Source organism: Betta splendens, chromosome 11 (assembly GCF_900634795.4).
Source record: "Betta splendens chromosome 11, fBetSpl5.4, whole genome shotgun sequence".
NCBI lineage: Eukaryota > Metazoa > Chordata > Actinopteri > Anabantiformes > Osphronemidae > Betta > Betta splendens.
The window spans coordinates 5,504,254-5,522,923 of NC_040891.2; the positions used below are offsets into that span (position 1 = coordinate 5,504,254).

At 45.4% G+C, this 18,670-nt stretch overlaps 2 protein-coding genes across 2 annotated transcripts; one reads left to right on the forward strand and one right to left on the reverse strand.

The window, feature by feature from the left end:
* The first annotated feature begins 2,270 nt into the window (after positions 1-2,270).
* On the forward strand, positions 2,271-3,415 carry ndufs6 (NADH:ubiquinone oxidoreductase subunit S6). Its single transcript, XM_029167638.3, has 4 exons — positions 2,271-2,450; positions 2,750-2,803; positions 3,061-3,183; positions 3,278-3,415. The coding sequence occupies exons 1-4, from the start codon at positions 2,307-2,309 to the stop codon at positions 3,344-3,346; spliced, it is 390 nt and encodes a 129-aa protein (XP_029023471.1). The 5' UTR covers positions 2,271-2,306; the 3' UTR covers positions 3,347-3,415.
* Positions 3,416-7,559: 4,144 nt separating this feature from the next.
* Positions 7,560-10,503, reverse strand: irx4b (iroquois homeobox 4b). Its single transcript, XM_029168046.3, has 6 exons — positions 10,088-10,503; positions 9,805-9,984; positions 9,559-9,665; positions 9,212-9,368; positions 8,985-9,138; positions 7,560-8,894 (listed from the first exon to the last, which is right to left on the reverse strand). Exons 1-6 carry the CDS (start codon positions 10,130-10,132, stop codon positions 8,338-8,340), a joined length of 1,200 nt encoding a protein of 399 aa, XP_029023879.1. The 5' UTR covers positions 10,133-10,503; the 3' UTR covers positions 7,560-8,337.
* Between the last annotated feature and the right edge of the window lie 8,167 nt (positions 10,504-18,670).

Consider the following 18,670-nt stretch of genomic DNA (forward strand, 5'->3'; position numbering starts at 1 on the left):
AGGCGGGGTGGGCGGGGCTGGGCTCGGTCGCGAGCACATGTCCGAGACGAAACGACGCGACTTCCGGTAAAGTAAGTTTCCTTTAAAATTAACATATAAAATATATTCTTTTATATTTGCACGTGTTTTCCGTATTTATGTTTTGTCCACAACAAAACCCTTCGTTTTGTGTTCTTGAAAGAAGATAACTGAATGCGGCTTGTTACAGCTTTTATTGTGAAGGCGAGTTATATCCCAGGCGCGCGCGCACACAGAAACGCACAAATGTCACATAAATTGTTAAAAGATGCGTTCAAGTTTACCCACAAAACAGTAACAGATATTCACGGGCGCACGCACACATTTACTGTAAAACTCGCCGATATTGTGATAAGAAATCCGAGGATCTCTGTGGAATGTGCGCTAGAGATGTTAGTGGTGATTGACCCTTGGATATGAATCTTTTTGAAGCAGCGTTTGTTTCTGTTTTTGATCCACCCTTTTATGTGTCTTTTCTTTCTAGACCACAAACATTTGGTTACTTGGTTGTACATGGAAACTAAAGATTTGCATTGTTCCCTTAGGCTGAGTGGTTTCTCCTCAGAAAATAAATGTCTGTAGTATTTTTTTTTTAAATGTAGAGTGGTGAAGTCATGAAGGTCTGACTGAAACCTATTAGTTATTAATAACAATACTGAAAATATAAAGACGTTTTATGTCTGAGGACATTTTTGAGTGAAAAAAAGCTTACTATGCTAATCGAATATTGCTATGTTTCAGGATAATGCTATATATCATACTTCTGTACAGTGTTTGTGTATCTCGTAAACTCAAGGATGACCAATTACAGATCACCACACCAATCAGGTTGGAGCCAAAATTCATACAGCAAAGCTTTAGCGCCCTCGTGTGGAGAAATAATTGAAAAGAAACAATGGGTTAAAAAGAATGAAAAATACGACTGCTTGAATTTGATAAAATTGAACGGAATAACTGGAATTACTGGGAAGCAAATGTTGACATAGCCGAATATATGTTAACTATTCGTACATTAACGATGATAGCCCTAAGAAAGAAACATCACATATGTAAAGACACCTAGCAATAAATTGCCACCCAAACAATTTATTATTGCAACAAAGGCCTTCTTAATATACACAACTAAAAACTAATTTTTAACAACAGGAGCGCATTTCAGCCCTGTCTCTGCTTATGTCTTGGATTTGTCTTACAGAAAACAAATAAACGTCCCCTCCGTCGGACAAAGAAACAGTCTTTGCAGCGCCTCTTCAGAGCAGACTTGGTTTTCATCCCTGCGAAAGGCTGGATGCAGGCAAGATGTGGCCCCGGTAGTGATGACCCGCAGTGAGCAGAGGAGCCAGAGAAGAGTTGCTGGATGGAGCTGAATTTGGCTGAGGAAAGCGGCGATGTGAAAGGAGCTTGGGTAAATGCATAGAGGCATCTGAAAGTGCTAGCTGCTGGCGGGGACCAAGTCAGATTAAAGCGGCTCATCTGGACCACTCGGCGAGTCAGGGAGGTTGTCAGGCGCTTCAACAGGAGCGGTGCCATCGTGTCAAAGGCTGCAGGGCGGAAACAGTAACAGGAAAATGTAGGCATCACTATATAATAGAATTTGGATTCGCATTTTGTTACTTTGTTAAGAGACAGACAGAACAATAATGACATATTACTATACTCTAACGAACTGAATCAAGGGCTTAGCGTATGTTTTTATAATGCCATACCATGTAGCACAAAATATAGCTAAACAACACAGGCTACATAGCATGAAACATGCCAAGGAGACAAGCGTGCCAAGGGTCGATCTGCTAGCGCCGCAGCTGGACACAATCCCTGCCCTTCTAAAATAATTTAAATGACACGCTGGTATTAAAACGTTAAAGAGCGTGAACAAACCTTTTAAAATGCGCTGAAGCTATTAGATATGATCAATGAAGCTAAAGTTTTATTCGCAGCAAGAAGACAACGACGCTGCTGCTGCTGCTGCTAATCTTGAACATGAACCGCATCTACTTCCGGTTGAATTCACATTGGCCTGTTAACCCTCAACATAATCCTCAGGTTAGCCTGAGAGGGGCTACCTCTTGCCTATCTCTTTTTGTTAACGGACTTTAATTAAAACAAAATTCTACTAATATATGTTTTTCCATGTGTGTTCTTTAATATTCTAACTTAACCAATATGCGCGTTGCAACCGGTCATGCAGTATAATAGTAATTTGAACCTGTAGTACTAAACCCAGGGCAAAAATATCAGCAAGTCAATTTTCACTGCAAGGCACCCTGGGAAATCAGGCTATCGTAAACATGGCGGCCGCGGTTGGCAGACTTCTGTCCTTCACTAAAAACGCTAAGGTGCTTGTTTCACCTTTGAGACTGTCCGCTGTACCTGCTCACCGTTACAGCTTAGAGGTTTCCACCACTGGCGAGGCCATCACTCACACCGGACAGGTAAGATTAAACTTTGCTAGCGTCATTGCTCTGCTGCTAGGAGCACCGAGAGGCTCCATGTTTGCTAACATTAGCTTTGTGGCAGTGCTGATGACAACATCATCGTGCACCGCTCATCACTTTGTTCTTGTTATTTACTTTTGCAATGTGTTGGCCCATAACACATACACACATTCAGCTCTGAACTTAACGTTTTTTCAGAACATTTTTTTAAGTTTTTGCTACGTGCCTCAGCTACAGTACCAAGACACAGCGCTATAAATAAAACGTCTTTTACAACTTTGGTGTTTGCTTTTCAGGTGTATGATGAGAAGGATCCCCGGAGAGTCAGGTTCGTTGGCAGACAGAAAGAGGTGAGGTGCTACATCCAGACTTAATGGAGCTTAAATGCCATTTCTGAATAATTAGCCAAACTCTTGTTTACTCTCCACAAATGACCACACTGCCCTGTGCACCTGCTGTTTTATATTTACATTTGCACAGATTGGTTTATACAGTTCTGTGTGGTCTCCTGCTCCTTTTCAGTTGTGTTCACCACCGTTTTTATAAAACAAACTGTATTCACTGTGTTTCCAGAGCCAATTATGACCAAGTTGTTTATAATGTTAAGGTGAATAAGAACTTTGCCATCAAATTGGTGGCAGAGGAGCCAGTAACTGACGTTGAAGACAGAGTTGTGTCCTGTGATGGAGGCGGAGGAGCTCTGGGACATCCCAAAGTCTATATCAACCTTGTACGTCCCCCGTCACAAACATGTCAATGGGCAGGGGTAGATTCCAAGCTATAAATTCTAACTTGACTTTTCTCTAACTTTACTCTGCCTCCAGGATAAAGACACCAAAGTGGGCACATGTGGATACTGTGGACTACAGTTCAAGCAGAAGCATCATCACTGAGGCGTTCCCTCTGTCTTTGCTTCTCTGTATAAATTCTCTTATTGATTAATAAATTATATCTTGCCTGTCTGTTTTTTGCTGCTCATTTTAGCATCTGTTGAAATGGTTGTTGTTCATAACTAGGAGACAAGACCTAAAGAAATGAATAAATTAGTCACGTTACAAGTATATATCTAGGTGTGAGGTTTGTCTTCTTTGTGCATATTTCACAATATATTTTTTTCTGATCAACTGCTTCTTTAGTGTGTTTTTTTTTCCAAATACGTCGTAAGACGCACATGTTGAAATCTGAATCACTGGATGCATTTTTCTCTCTGACAGGCAGAGGTCAGCAGTGTCCTGATCATGTTTATGGGTTGAGGGAAAAAATACTGTAGTAAAGGGCTGTGTGGTAAAGAGATAAGTTCAGTTTCAGATGTTTTCCTAATCAACAGACCATAGCTGACTGATAGTACAACTCAGGGTTTGAACCACTGAAAGGCAGGTGGTCAGTGTTTCAGTGAGGTTATCATATGTCAACAGCTCCTTAGTTGTCACTGTGAGCAGGATATATTTCGGTCCTGCATGAATAACTGATTGCTTGTGATTGCAATCAAAAGCGTTGAGAGAAAGAACCGTCGCATTCTTTGTGTATCGGCCTCCCACAATCTGTACTGTAGTGTCTTGGTCTGCGAGCCCTGGAAGACTTGGGGAGGGAGCCAGCCTGATAAGACACAGCCTCGTGGAACAATACATGTTTGAAGAAGATCATATATATATTTCATCAGGCTTATTCTCCATAGACCTCTGCATGCCAAATTGGCCTGCGTTTGGCTTGTCTCCAGACAGCACTAGCCTGTTCTGTCCCCAGTGATGCAGCCAGTGGAACTGCATTTTCCACACCATGGAGCTCAGGTTGGGAAGAGTAGTCAGGCTGATATAATTGGCCCTGGTGACTCCTGGAAGTGGAGCTTATGCTTTACTTAACCTCATCTATAGTCAGACCACTTTGGATGATTGAAGGGGAGAGAGGTGCATTGTTAAAATGAGGCAGACGAGCTGAGTTGGTGTCAGAGTGCTGACTGGTTGGTCTTGCGGTTGATAAGTCTGAGTGGTTCAGAGGTGGTGGTCGGATGAGTTGGAGGCACTGCCTGGGGCGAGATCTTGAAATGAAACTGAGCATATGAATTGTGCTGAATTAAACAGCAGTGTGTTTTTGTGCTAGATCTAACAGAGCTTTTTAATTATTCACCGCCCTTAAACCCATCACCCATCAGAATAGAATATTATTTAATATCATATACGCCAGGTAGCGCTGATAGATAATGAATATAAAGGTGGCCTCAACCAATTTGGAGACAAACTCATTCTTTCATTCCAGCTGTCAAATCACCACATGAGTCTATGACTACATCCAGTTATCTACTTTCTTTCTGCATAATATTTAATAGTAATTGCTCATACAGCTCTTAAGCATAATGTGATCTGCACTGTTGCGTCAGACCACTCACACAAAGACAAACTCAAAAGAGACTAATGATATTTAAAATACTACTACTACTACTACTGAGCCGCACAATAGATAATGGAGTTAAATGCCACTGAATTCCTTGACACAGCACTCCTCCACAACAATCACTCATCTACACAAAACATCCTCTTTGTCGCTGTAATTGCCCTATTAAAATATTTCACCTTGAAGATGTGTCACATTACAGACCCCGAGGCTCATTATGGAGCTCCCTGCAGCCAGTTATCTGAACCAGCGTGTCAGGAAGCCACTGTCACCGAATCGGGCTCACCTGCAGATCTGGGAGCAGCAGATCCTCTTCACATCGGCGTGCGCTGTGTGGGAGCCAAAACAGAAAACTGACCTTTGGTCAGTGTCTCGGGGCGACTACAGTCAGCAGCACTTTAGAGTCAGGTGACAGAGCTTCTGACCTTTACCATGGAAATAATGACTTGTTCTTGTGCCAGGAGCTCAGAGGGTTACTGCAGGGAGCGAGACACCTCTGGCTAAATGTGACAGTTTTTAGAGGAGAGAGTTTGCACTCAGCACTTTGATAGCCCCAGAAAACCAAAGTGTGTGTGACAAGACGCGAGAGACTTAGAATCGTGTGTATACGCACGCCGTGATTGTGTGTGTGTTCCGGTATGCGACAGAGACACAGTGTTGAAAGGAAATAGGTGTCAGACAGAGGGTGCAGAGAGCAGTAATTTGAAGTTGTCAGTACTTCTGGGCCGACAGTCCAACAGAATTTTTAAAAGTAGAAGTATTCAGAAAAAAAGTGTTGCAGCGCCTGAAATATAATAATATTATGATCAAGTCCAAGCGTTATTTCTGCAATGCATTTCTCATCTGCTTGTTCACATGTATGCCAGTTCCTACATGAAACGCATCCAAGGATCTCCCAAACTGGACAAGCAAACACGCCGAGCCTAAGATTCCTCGACCTGCGCTGCAGCGTCGTTAGGTAGTCATGTAGTTCTGTAGTTAGGCTCAACGGCAGCTTCTGGCCCAGGGAGCAGGCCTTCGTGTCAGACCTGCTGTTGAGTGGCTCACTTGTGAGCGGAGAGCAGACAAGGTGAGGTGAGACAAGTGGAGGGGTGTACAGGGATAGGGGCTGAGGAAGGAATATTCAGGGGAGAAAACTGTGAGCGCTCAGTGGGGCAAGTTGTGGAGTGTGAACAGCAGAGGCGAGAGAGATGATTGTGAGGAAATGTTACAAAAAAAAGGTAGCCTGAACCCTAATTCAGGTTTAGGTTGACCACAATTTTATAAACATCAATGCTAAAATTCAAGTGTTTTGTGTTTCTGGGATCAAGTCACTAATGAACTGTATTAATGGTATTTTTCTATGTTTTGTCCATTGAGTGCAGCTTGTAAATGAATGCGGAGGAGAAGCAATGCTGTGAGGCAGCACCAATGCAGTGACATCACTCACTCTCATCCAAACGTAAAGGCTGGACAACGATGACTCTCGTTTTTTCTTACTAGATTTTACGATAAACGTTACCATTGTGTGATACCTTAGAAATATTAAAACATTTATTTTGAAAAATAGATAGAAAAAATGTCAACTAATAAATAGCTGTAGACCAGCTCACGCACTTCTCAGTCGGTGTAGTTGTGTTTTTAACAGCTAACGGTGAGAACTGTGACATTTAACCCCACTTAACACACAGCCATTATCTTATCTGGCTGCTATTCTACCTCCTTCCTGGCTCTTACTCCTTTTGAAGTCGTATTCATCTCATGGTTTTGAAAAGGACAATAAAATCATATAAATTCTAGCACATTAATTTCATAAAATGTAACCAGAGATTTATTTAACAAATGCTATCAGCTGCCATAATAAGAGTGGGCCTGACAGTGAGCAGAAGGAAGAAGAAACTTTACAGAAATAAAAAGTCAGATGTCATTATTTATCATCTTAAACCTGAAGTATTTATGAGGCAGAAACAGAGGGAAATTCTCAGTTGAATTCATCCTGAATTATTTAATCTGAAATGCTTAATTCCATACAAAGCCCAGGCAGATCCCTCCTCTGTTCTGATAAATACTTTATCAGTGTTCCTAAATCGAAAAACAGGAGAACGATGGGGGTGAAAGAATAACCTCTCACTGTTTGTTGGGTTTTCTTTTAGAAAATGTTGGTTTAAATGTTTCTTGTGCTGCATTTGTGAAGTTACCTTTAATAATTGAGGCTGATGAAAATGTATTTTTTATACATCACTTAGTACTGATGAGCTTCATTCCTTTGTTTGTTTCAGTGATGCTTCTTATTCTTGGTTCTATGGAAAGTCACTGGAGTGGATAAAGATCTGACACTAACTCTAAACTACTTAAGAGGTTTCATGAGGCATTTTGCGCGTGGTGGATTTTCTTACAGTCCCACGTTGACAAAGTCAAAATGGGCCTAATGAAACGGGGCGCATCGCTGATTGCAGCTATATCTGGAGCCGAGGTGGAAGTGGCATCGATTTAACAATTTAGCAGCACCCTCCTCTGTGTGTTTCTATTAGTCACGGCTGAACAGCGCCCGCTTCCCCTCTTCCACTCTCGCCAAACACACACACACACACACACACACACACACACACACACACACACACACACGCACCAAATTTCACAATTCCTGAGCAGAATGTACATCACCCAGACTGATCCTGCTGCTGGTTCCAGTACAGCGGGCAGCTAATGCAAAGTTACACTCGGAGAACGTCACCATGCTACAGAATACACCTTTTATTTTCGTGATTTCGTGGCTGTAGTGCAAGTGTACAATACTGTATATTTTTCAAGTGTGTGAACCTCGCTGCAGGGAAGTGTATGGTGACAGTAGTTACTGTGACTACTGATGGGGCCCACGAGTCCGTCAGTCGTTAGACAGCGAAGGTCTGTCAAGGCGTTCGAAGGGAAGCCTCGTTTTACACTGACCATAGGTTAACCCCAAACATTTGACCCATCAGAGGCTCAGGAAGTGACCTGGGCACGCCAGCGCTGCCAAACCTTCCATTGTTCCACATGCTGATGCAGTTTCTATACGGCTCTGTAAGTTTAGAACTGACTGTGACATGAAGCCTTAGTCAATAGTTTTGCTCAGTATTATGTGAAATACCTTTAAGTGCTTTTTTAAACAAATCAAATGAAAATATAGGAAAAAAAACGTGGTTGATGATCTTTTTTGACAAGCTAGTAAATAAGCAGCTAATAATTCATATTTGTCATTCACAACAGAAGAATTCTAGCAATCAATCACCAGATCAGAAGCAGAATTTTGTGAACTTCTGTCTAAAACTGGAAAAAAACACTCCTTGAAAACTTGGTGATTTATGGATTAATTTGGCACCGTCATAAAAGCCAAACTGCATAATGCATTGTGGGAAAATAAGAAAGCTTGACAGACGCAGGATTCACTAACTGAGCCATCGGTCAAGTCACGACAACAAAAATATAGAATTTTTATTTTAAGTCCAGTGGCGTTTAAAAGAGTCCGTTGATGCCGCAATTAGTTGGTCAACAACGATGACGCACGTCGGTGAATTTCAAAGGACTGTCCCGGTGTCCTGGTGTCCACCACGTCGTCGCTTAAGCCCTTCCACGCCTCAGCCGACCGGGGCTGCTGGAACGGAGGCCCCAGGAAAACTCCGTCCACCCACTCTCTGAGCGTGGCCACGGGCGATTCCTGCTGCCGCTCCTCCTTGGACAGACACATGTTTGACGGGTACGCGGACGCCCCGGCGGACGACAGCATACAGGGAGGGAACTCCTCCGGAGACACAGTATCGGCGATGGACCAGATCTTGGGCTTGACGTGCGCGTTTCCGAGGTCCGGAGTGGTACCGAAGGCGTCGCTTTGACGTGCGGCGCCGTCTGGGGACGTTCTGCCTCGGCCGCGCGGCGGTTCCGAGGCGCGTTCGTGGCGTCCGCGCCGCGAGTCCGTGCTTGGGTTCAAGTCACTGTCGTCGTGTAGGAAGTCTGACTTGGGTTCACAGTCAGACGCATCCGACTCCAGCAGGTCGAAGTCCTCGAGGTCGCTCTGCAGGTCGGCACACTGCCCGTCGTCTGTGGTAACGAGCGATAGGGATGAAACCAAGTCTGAGCAACACAATCAAACCTTGAACACGGCAAAACACTCATTCAGACTCCACTCACCAGGAAGGTCTTCGTCACATTTAGGCGGCTTCTCGGCTTCATCGCCGTCATCGTCGTGGGTTCGGTCGTCAGAGCTTTTACAAGCCCGGGGCGACCACGTCACCTTGTTCTCCTTCTTCAGCCGCCTGCGTGCATTGGCGAACCATGTGGAGACCTGGCGGGCGGAGGGGAAGGAAGTGAGAATCAAGTAAAAAACCGTGGGGAACGACCTCGTGCGATCGTCTGACCTGCGTGAGCGTCATCCTGGTAATAATAGCCAGCATTATCTTCTCCCCTTTGGTGGGGTACGGGTTCTTCTGGTGCTCGTGCAGCCAAGCCTTCAGGGTGCTGGTGGTCTCCCGGGTGGCGTTTTTACGCCGGGAAGTGCCATCGGCGCAGGAATACCTGCGAGAGAGGAATGAAAATTAGGAGTAATTATGAAGTATGAAATCATATCTTAATGAAGTTCAAAACAACATTGGCATCGTAATCGAGTGTCTTAACACCCCAGACATGATTTCTTCATCAATTCATTCATTCATCATCATCTAAAGAAAGATTAATGCACAATCTTTACATCTAGACTCTAACTTACCCATATCTGTCATAAGGATATTGTCCAAATGCATATTCATAAGGGTAGTAAGCAGGAGCCTGAGACGTCCCCAAAGATGCGGCTCCGTCTTTGGGATCTAGTGGCCCCTGAAAATACAAGCAAATCACTTATTAATGAAAAATCCCTACACTACCTACGTATATCGTCACGGGAGCAACCTCTGGTTACAGTTAACAGCTATTCCAGTGTTTTAGGAGACTACGGCAATAAGCAGGGGGACCTCACCCTGGAGTAGAGGGCTGCGGCGTCGCTGCTGCAGGTGCTGTAGTAACCCTGGCTCTTGGCGTAAGGGCCGCCGTAGACGCCGACGCCGCCGGGGGGCAGATGACGCGCCGGGGAGCGCAGGACCGACGGGGGCGTCCCCGGCTCCAGACAGGCGCTCAGAGGGCTGGAGTTCACCAGAAACTTTGGCGAGAAGACGGCAGTGACCGAAATCAGTGTGTCTGATAAAGTAACAGTAACGGCTTCATGGCGTGACGATGAACGTGCATGAGCGTGCGGACGGTACCTGCGGTGGGGTGGAGTAGGTGTATCCCAGCTGAGAGTAAGCCATGGCTCAAAGGAGATCAAAGGAGCAGAGGCGCAGACATCCAACAGCATCCGTGCCCGACGAAGACCTCTGCCGCTGACTGGTTTTCACTTTTTAAAATACATTTACCGTCTACCACCGCGCGCCACTTTTATTTGACGCAAAAGGACGAGGACTGTTTTAAAAGTAACTTCTCGCTTCCGCCGGAGTTTCCGTCCCGCTCACGCAGCCGCTGCTTCTCCTGCGACGTCTCCTCCGCTATCTCCCAATCCGAAGCGCGCGCGCGCGTGTGCGTACGTGTGTTCGATCGCACCATGCGTCTCCCCCGCTCTTTGGTTTTAAGGCGCGTCCCCAGTGACGTCAGCCGGGATTCAGCTCGGAGCCCCGCGCTCGTATCAAGAAGTTCGCCTAATTAATATCCTCTCGGTTTCCTTTGAGCTGCACGCGAGCGAGCGCGAGAGACCCCCCCCCCCCCCCACACACACACACACTTCTCCGCAAACAGTCCCCAGGCGTAATAAGGAAACGATCAATTCCTCTCTCCAAATAAACACAAGGCTCCGTACGTGCGCGCGGAACACGCACGCGCGGTAACAGCGCCACGGCCGAAGGGGACGATCGGGAGCGAGATGCGTTGACACCGCATTGACACGAGATGATTGATGACTACAACCTGATATTAGCATAATCGTTTTGCCCTGCAGTTTGGATAAGTTGTCACGGAGAAATCTCCCTGTCACGCACGTATTCATGAGTGGGGGAATTTCAGATCTCCTCCGAGCAAATTAATCAAAGAATAAACGCTGCATTCCCTTGAGTAAGCACCTTTACCAACTGAATGGCCTGTCATGTTTTAATAACACTCTTAAGCTGCTCTGGTGAAGTGGAAACGTTTATTTCTTTTTTTTTTCTTCCACGTATCATCGTTCTATTTTTATCGGTTTTGAAGGCGATGACAAGTATAGAGAAGGGAGTTTACGTTTCTTGACAAAAACAAAGATGAGAATCTAACCAGACCCATACGATTGAAAATGATACTGCAACCAAATTCCTACAAGTGGATATTGTATTAAAATAAGTTGTCATTGAAAATTCAGCATCAACATTTTTGCACACAGTCATGTACATTCATGGAACAAAACATAATAACTTTTAATTTAATACTTGTGCTATTGCAAATTAGTTATTTATTGTATGAACATAATCTCTAGAAGCTGCAGGGAGAAAAAAAATATTTTGCTTAAATCTCTCATCAGCCAAATAATCGATCCTTGTTTGGGTTTTGACTCTCTTTATTCTGTTTTCTTTACGTACATTATTAAAAAGGTGACTGTATTTGATACTGGGGACTTTAATTATTCATTAAAAAAAATTTCATCCTTCTCCATTATAATCATTTATATACAGTCCCTTTGGGGACGTCCAGCACAAACAAGAAAAAGAAGAAAGAAGAGTTGGGTCAGAGTCTTTACACAGACGATCTACAACATAAGGGAAAGTCTAAAAAGGCAAAGTGCGGGAGCCGGAGAAATTGTTAATAGTCAGGGGATCTGAAATGGAGCGAGGGGATGTGGAGGAGTAAAAGGACAAGATATTCCCAGTGCACCCAGAGTAAGGCTGAAACAACAGAGCTGCATCACTAGAAAGCATCCCGCTCCCCGCTGGGGAGACGGCATCTGTGTACCGGCGCATGATTGACATTCCATTTGTCCCGTGAAAGGTGCTCATATACTGAACACGGACTCACGGTCTCCTCCTCATCTGTGCTCAAAGCTCGGAAATGAAGTTATCTCCCCGCGCTCGTGTCGCACAACCTCACACAAAACATATGCCACTCAAAGAGAATGGCAATTTGTTTACCCAGTGACAATGAACATGACTGCATTTAATCTTGGTTTATGAGCAAAATAACTTGTAAGCTATAGCTGAACGAGCAGACTCCAGGCTCTGGGTTTAACTCTTTAAGCTTTTCTTACCTAAAGACAGTGAATATATATTCAGGGGGCTGCTTATATATTAATATATGGCGTGTTTATAAATTTATGGCAGGTTCTCCAGTATATATGTCTTCATGCATTCGTCAGACCGTAATTATATCTTCCTGAACTCACTCTCCTCATCGAATCAATCATTCATTCAAGATGCTTCACAAGCAAAAAGAACAGAGGCGCATTTTTATCCTCTGCTTCCTGCATCCGGCCGTACCCACAATGCACTGGGTGGGGCGCGGGGCTTAATGATAGAAGCGTGTTAATGCGAGTGGAGGAGGACGGCCAGGCGCCGCACAAAGTGTTGGGAGGAGAGGGCAAAACAACTCCAATCACAAGCGCTTTCAATCATTTCGCTCCGCGTTTGAATATTTTCCACCGTAAAGCCGGAAATCTCTGCAATTTTAATCTCTGTTTAACATGCAGATGCTTTTGGAGGCTTTCTCTGGGTTGGAGCCATTTCGCTCCGAAAGGGAGAATATCTCGGAGGCTCGAGCAGAAGGACTCCAATTTCAATGAGAGGACTTTAAACACAGAGTGAAAACACGGATTTGTTGTTTATTGAGCCTTGAGTCTGATTCGAGTGGACAGGAAGTGGTTTCATGCGAGGCTCCCATGCAAAAGCACGAATTTACTTTTCTAAAGTTAAATTATGAGCTGAAGCATACTTTATTGATCCCCTTGGGGAGACTGTGTTCTCTGCATTTAAGGTGGTGTCTTGCTCAAGAACACACCTGGTGGGACAGTTGGATTTTAACCGGCAACCTTCTGCCGCCAGGACGGTAAATTGACATGCTACTTTAAGCTAACTGGCTGAATTCTATCTATGTTTACTCTACAATAGTAAAAGTTTGGATTTATATGGATTCATATACATTAGTGCTTTGCTGTTCAACTTAGACCAAAGCCCTTTTCCAGTGGTTTCTCGGCAGCCACGTTCCTGCCGCCGCTCCGCTCCTGTCTGACGGCGGCTTCGCGGACGACCCGGAGCTGCTGAACTCTGGGCGGGATACTATAAATGCCCCGGTCCTGCTCATCAATGATGTAGGACGCAGGTACAGAGACAAGCTAACCCTCTTAACCGCCGCGTGAAGGAGGCGGACGGACGCAGAGGCAGGGAGACAGGTTTGGGCCACGGGCAGCTTTTAGGAGTGTGTACAGTTTGCGCGGAGCCCTTGGAGGGCGGCCATATTCCTCCCTATCGCTTCCACTTCATTACTGCAGGAGCGGACATACATTATTCAGCCTGGAGAGTCCTGGTCCACAGGGACCAATAGAGCCTTTAACAAACACTTTAACCCACCTAAATGCTGGCGCTGATCCTTTGCTTCCTTATTTGAGACCAAAAGACTCTGGACTGGATATTCGCTCTCTTGGACTCATATTCATTTAGGGATCAATCTCTTCATTAATTTGTTATTTTACTTTTTCAGACTTCTGAAATGATCCTCTTTCTTTATATTCAGAAAACATCTTAATATTCATATATTCAAATACTACAATGTTATGTACATTTGTTTTTATAGTCTAAGCATGAAAAAAAACTTTTTTTTTACTTCTTGAGGGTCAAACTTCAGCTGCACAGCCAGTAAATGTCACCATGATTGATTATCATCTTAATTCTTTTCCTCCTTTACTCGGACATGAATGTTCAGCGAGTCGCCCAGTTCACCAGTGGGTTCTTCCAAAATGTTCTACTGGCCGGATTCATTAATGCTTGTTTTTTGAGCCATATACATGTCAATGGATTCAATGTAGATTTATTATTTATAGAAACAAAAAGTTTAAAACAAGAGAAAGGTTAACCAGATATTTAATAATTGGAATTGTATAGTTTTAACGTTGGTACCAAGTAACACCTGCCAGTCATGCTTTCCAAAATCACTGATGTACTGTACAGTTTTGAGGTGTTTCTATCATAATATTGTGGTTGTGTATAGTAAACTATGCTCTTCAGTTTAAGTTGGAACAACAACGTCTGGCTCTACGGTTTTCCTCTACTGCAGCTGCTGCGACGCCACAGCTTGGACCGCAGGTGCCATCCTCTGGTGGTTTGGAGAACAGCAGCCACACTGTAGCTCGCATGCAGTGTGTGTGTGTGTGTGTGTGTGTGTGTGTGTGTGTGTGTGTGTGTGTGTGTGTGTGTGTGTGTGTGTGTGTGTGGCATTAGCCTCAGGGTGCAGTCGGCTCAACTTGCAATTGTTATTGACCGGGGTAAAAAGGTCAGCCACAATTTAGTGACAGCGCAAAGACAACATAGTAGGTCTGTTTGTCTGCGTGCGTTCACTGGGCTGTGGTTACAGATCCCATATTACTCCGACTGGACCTCCCAGGACTCCTGACCACCTACAGCGTCTGCCCCCGTGACATTCACACTTTGTTCTAAAATGATGTCATGAAACAGAAAAGTGGGTAAAGACAGACAAACGCGTTCTAAGCATCACATCGGGCTGTATTCCACAGTGATCAGCCATTTGTCACTCTGCCATCTCTCTGCGGAGCTTCCTCCTCACCTTGATTTCCCGTGGAGAGAGCTCTGCAGCTCGCGCAGGCCCTCTCGCCGCATGCTAATCAAACGCAGAGCATCAATCCACACGGAATCCTCCAAAACTCCCCGCTATGCGGTTTACAAAGAGCGGCATGTGATAGTGGATTAAGTGCTTCTTTTTGGAGCGCTGACGCTCCCTGGAGATGATCGGGGGGCAATAATTTCCTCAGATTGCCCCCGTGGGAACAAGGCTCCTAGTTTTCTGTGTCCACTCCAATCACTTCGCTAATGGAGAGGCGGGTAAGCATCTGTGACAGTGGGGAAACCAGATCTCTCCTCCCTCACTGTGTGTGTGTGTGTGTGTGTGTGTGTGTGTGTGTGTGTGTGTGTGTGTGTGTGTGTGTGTGTGTGTGTGTGCTCCTTGTAGATAAACAGTTGGCAGGACTCCGCTTTCCCTGTGCGTGAACACACACACACACACACACACACACACACGCACAAATCTGGGGGGATGCAAGCTGGACAGGGTTAATATACTCCATTAAGCTCTATTACCCTAAACGACTGGGGCAGATGAATGAGGAGTCACATTACTCTGCTGCAGGAATGACAGAATGTGTGCGCACGCGCACGCATCGCATGTGTAATTACACTGTGAAGATATGTGACCCATGAGTCATCTGTCATTACCCACAAAAGTGAAAAGCAGCGGAGCAGTTCTTTTTTTCACTCTGCCTTACAGTACACAGGAAAACCTCCATCTTATCACACCACTGTTATTATGCCCTGCTCCAAACATGTCACTTTACTAAAACTAGACACATTTTGATGACTTTACCCTGATGCTGATGCAGCATCCAGTTCTATAATGTCCAAGTTGGCTACATGGCAGTGGCACCGGTTTTTGCAGGTGGGGAAAATTTAGAATTGTGTGTGGATGAAGACAGTTTATGGAAAAGCTGGGATTCCCTGACGTTATTCCAACTGGATACAAAACTTAAATAAAATAAATTTGTCTAGTATCATCTACTATAGGAGACATTCCACTCAAAGCAATGCTTCCGTCCTGTATATGTCCTTTGTGTGATCTGTCCTGTACAGTAGATGCTGCTAAATGAAAACCTGGGGTCAGAATGTTTTGTCATTAGAAGTTTAACGTTTTTAAAGTTGTGCTCCGTGAAGCTCTTGACGCACGATAGCTCTTTTTAAGACAACAGAGGCCTAAAAATAGAAAAAAACTCATAGAGAGAAACTAAACAAACCAAAGGTTAAATTGCAGAAACCAGTAAGATGGCGAGTTTAGTGCAGCTCCTCGCCGACGCGCCGCTCCGCCTCAATGGACGGCGAACAATGGCGCAGCGAGTCCTCCGCCCCCTCAGGGCTCTCACAGCAGTGCACTAAGCTAAGTTGCTGCGCTATAACAAACCAGTGGATAAACATTGTTTCAAAATGGCTGAAAGGAGCCAGCGATGCGGACACGCCGCCACGGACCCTCCCTCTGTCCTAATCTGCTCCTTCCCTCAGATTATGGCCGTGAATGGGCAAGACAACAACGGGGGAGATTTATCACTCCCACCCTTTCATTAGTATTTGTTGTGTGTATTTTCCCTGTATATTAAATTTGTCTCCCTATTTGTCTGTACGCTACGCGCAGCTGCAGCGCCACAATAAATGGCGGCTGAGGAGCAGCGCTCTGTAAACTCCAGCATTGTGGCGCTTGTTGAATTACCCATGAGTTTTGATACTTTGCTATTGTGCCAGCGTCTAATTCCACTAATCCCTATGCGGGAACAGTGAATGGCGTCAGTTCCTTATGATATCTTGCCTGGGCTAAACATTTGCTCACTTACGTATACATTTGGTACAGAAAATTATTCTTTTGACGACATTACAACAGATTTAACCCAGTGCCCCGCTTATCCTGCGGTGACACGTATTAGCATCGTTGCGCTGGGAGGTACATTTACATTTCAAATTGCAGCTCGGCTTCCACCGTCATGTTTTTGTGGGCAGCTTTTGGATCATGGCTCGTATCAGTATTATTAGAATTACCTCCCTACGTTGTTGCTTTATGGTGGGAAAATGCTTCACTTTTACATTTGAACTGGAGAGGTCAATGAGAAATTCGCTAATTATTAACTCGTATGTTTATTATTTTCGTCTCAGGGCTCCTCGAGGTCAAGCTCTGTGAAGCCTATTTGGCAATCAAACACCCCCATTTTCCTCCCCTCTCCCCACACACCTCTCTTGCCCCATCTTCATGGCCTGTCCAGCTGACCCTCTCAGTGGGTCTATAGAGTCCTAACTTGTCTACATTTGCCCCCTGCGTCGGCTAACCAATGGGGCCGTCGTGCTGTGAGTCCCCTCCTTTAAAGCCTCCGCATTCTTCCCCGAGTAGGCTCATGCTCTCTGTTTTCACGACCTCTGACCCCAGGCCATGGCAACAGTGGCAGGAATGTCAGGAGTGATTGGCAGGATAAAGAGCATAGCCCCCTTTTTTTCCCGCACAAGCGGATTTGGGACACTTTGAGGGGCCAACAATGGCGGATTTGGGCTCGATTGGATCACTGATGAGCTGGTGACTGTCAAAAGAGCACGTCATCTTTACATAAGCCTGATTATCTCTGCATGGCGGAGGGGCGGGGAGAAAGTAGGAGGAGTGACCGCCGTGGGGGGACAGGCAGGGGAGTCCACCGCCATGCAGAGCGCCTCCAAAGGGCACGGATGCGCACATGAGGACCGGGCGACGGGGCCCTGCATTTCTCTCATCCACTGGGAGCTTTTAACAAGTCTATTGAGGCGACCGGGGGACCTCATGCATGTGGCCGTAATCACAGGGGGAAGGCTGAAGGGTGGGAGCGTGAGGGGGAAGACACACGGAGGCAATCATTGTTCAATCCCTGACCATCCTATCAAGACAACAGAGGAGCAGAGAGCAAAAGAACGAGGGAAGGATATAGGAGGAGAGCGAGGTGGTGAGAGAAAAGAGCAGTGGGACAGGCAAATCAAAGACAAATCCCTTCCATAATCTGCCTCTCTAATAGGGATTAGACCACACCAAAGAGCCTATATCAGAATACCAAAGCACCAATGAAGACTCTATTCACACTGAGAGTTTAAGGGGCTGCTATGACTCGAAAACCTCGGCGACAATGGCTGTTATTCAGGAGCAATAGCAACGGTTCACTTATGGCTTTTTCGCAGCGTACGCTACTTTTATTTTGAAAAGTTTTGGGGCGAGTCGGGTGACGAGCGACCAACGTGAAGCCCAAACTTGAATCTCAGAAGAAGTTTTCCAGCAGCACCCGCCAGTAAGCGCTAATAATATTTTGGATCTGCTCTCCTTTTCCACTCCTTTCATAACGCACAACATGTTTTGGGCACGCGGCGTAGCTGATTGAACGGCCATTTGATGTGGTTTTCAGCCCCATCATGCTAAGATCACTGATTTCCAACTTTGAAAGAATAACATATTGTTTGGGTACTTGGAAGAACAGTAGCTTGGACTGACTGGGATGAAGTGCGGAAAAAGTGAAGTGTGTGTGTGTGTGTGTGTGTGTGTGTGTGTGTGTGTGTGTGTGTGTGTGTGTGTGTGTGTGTGTGTGTGTGTGTGTGTGTGTGTGTGTGTGCGGGAGCGGTGGATCTTCTTCTCAGTGGTGCTGATGGCAGTCTGTCAGTGCTGGCAGAGGAAGTGAAAATGGCCCCAAGTGTCTGGCTTCCTTCCATGCTGTTCTCACATCAATGACAGCTCTCACTGCATCATCTCTCTCTCTTTCGCTCCGTCCCATTTGCTCTCGTTACACTCGAGTTCGCTCTCTCTAGCGCCCGCTTTCTCGGCCTCTTTGTCCCCGTGAGAAAAGGTGCGCGGGGGCGGGTAAATAAAGGTCGGATGCGCGGATGCACCTGAAGTCGCGACGCCGGCGCTTTTCACACGCGCCACGTCTTCGAGTCAAGTTTCAAGAAACAGTGTCAGACTTGTGGAGTGGATGAGGTTTTCTTGCTTAAAGTTGGTGACGGGATCGAAATGAAATGATGAAAACCAGGGAAAAGGCTCATAAAAAATCAACACATCAGAAATGACATCAA

Coding starts and splice junctions, on each gene's coding strand:
- irx4b (XM_029168046.3), bottom strand. CDS start 10,132: ATGGCTTACTCTCAGCTGGGATACACCTACTCCACCCCACCGCAG. Junction 9,369..9,558: donor TATCCTTATGACAGATATGG/GTAAGTTAGAGT, acceptor CCTCTCTCGCAG/GTATTCCTGCGCCGATGGCA. Junction 8,895..8,984: donor ATGTGACGAAGACCTTCCTG/GTGAGTGGAGTC, acceptor TCGTTACCACAG/ACGACGGGCAGTGTGCCGAC.
- ndufs6 (XM_029167638.3), top strand. CDS start 2,307: ATGGCGGCCGCGGTTGGCAGACTTCTGTCCTTCACTAAAAACGCTAAG. Junction 2,451..2,749: donor CCATCACTCACACCGGACAG/GTAAGATTAAAC, acceptor TTTGCTTTTCAG/GTGTATGATGAGAAGGATCC. Junction 2,804..3,060: donor TCGTTGGCAGACAGAAAGAG/GTGAGGTGCTAC, acceptor TATAATGTTAAG/GTGAATAAGAACTTTGCCAT.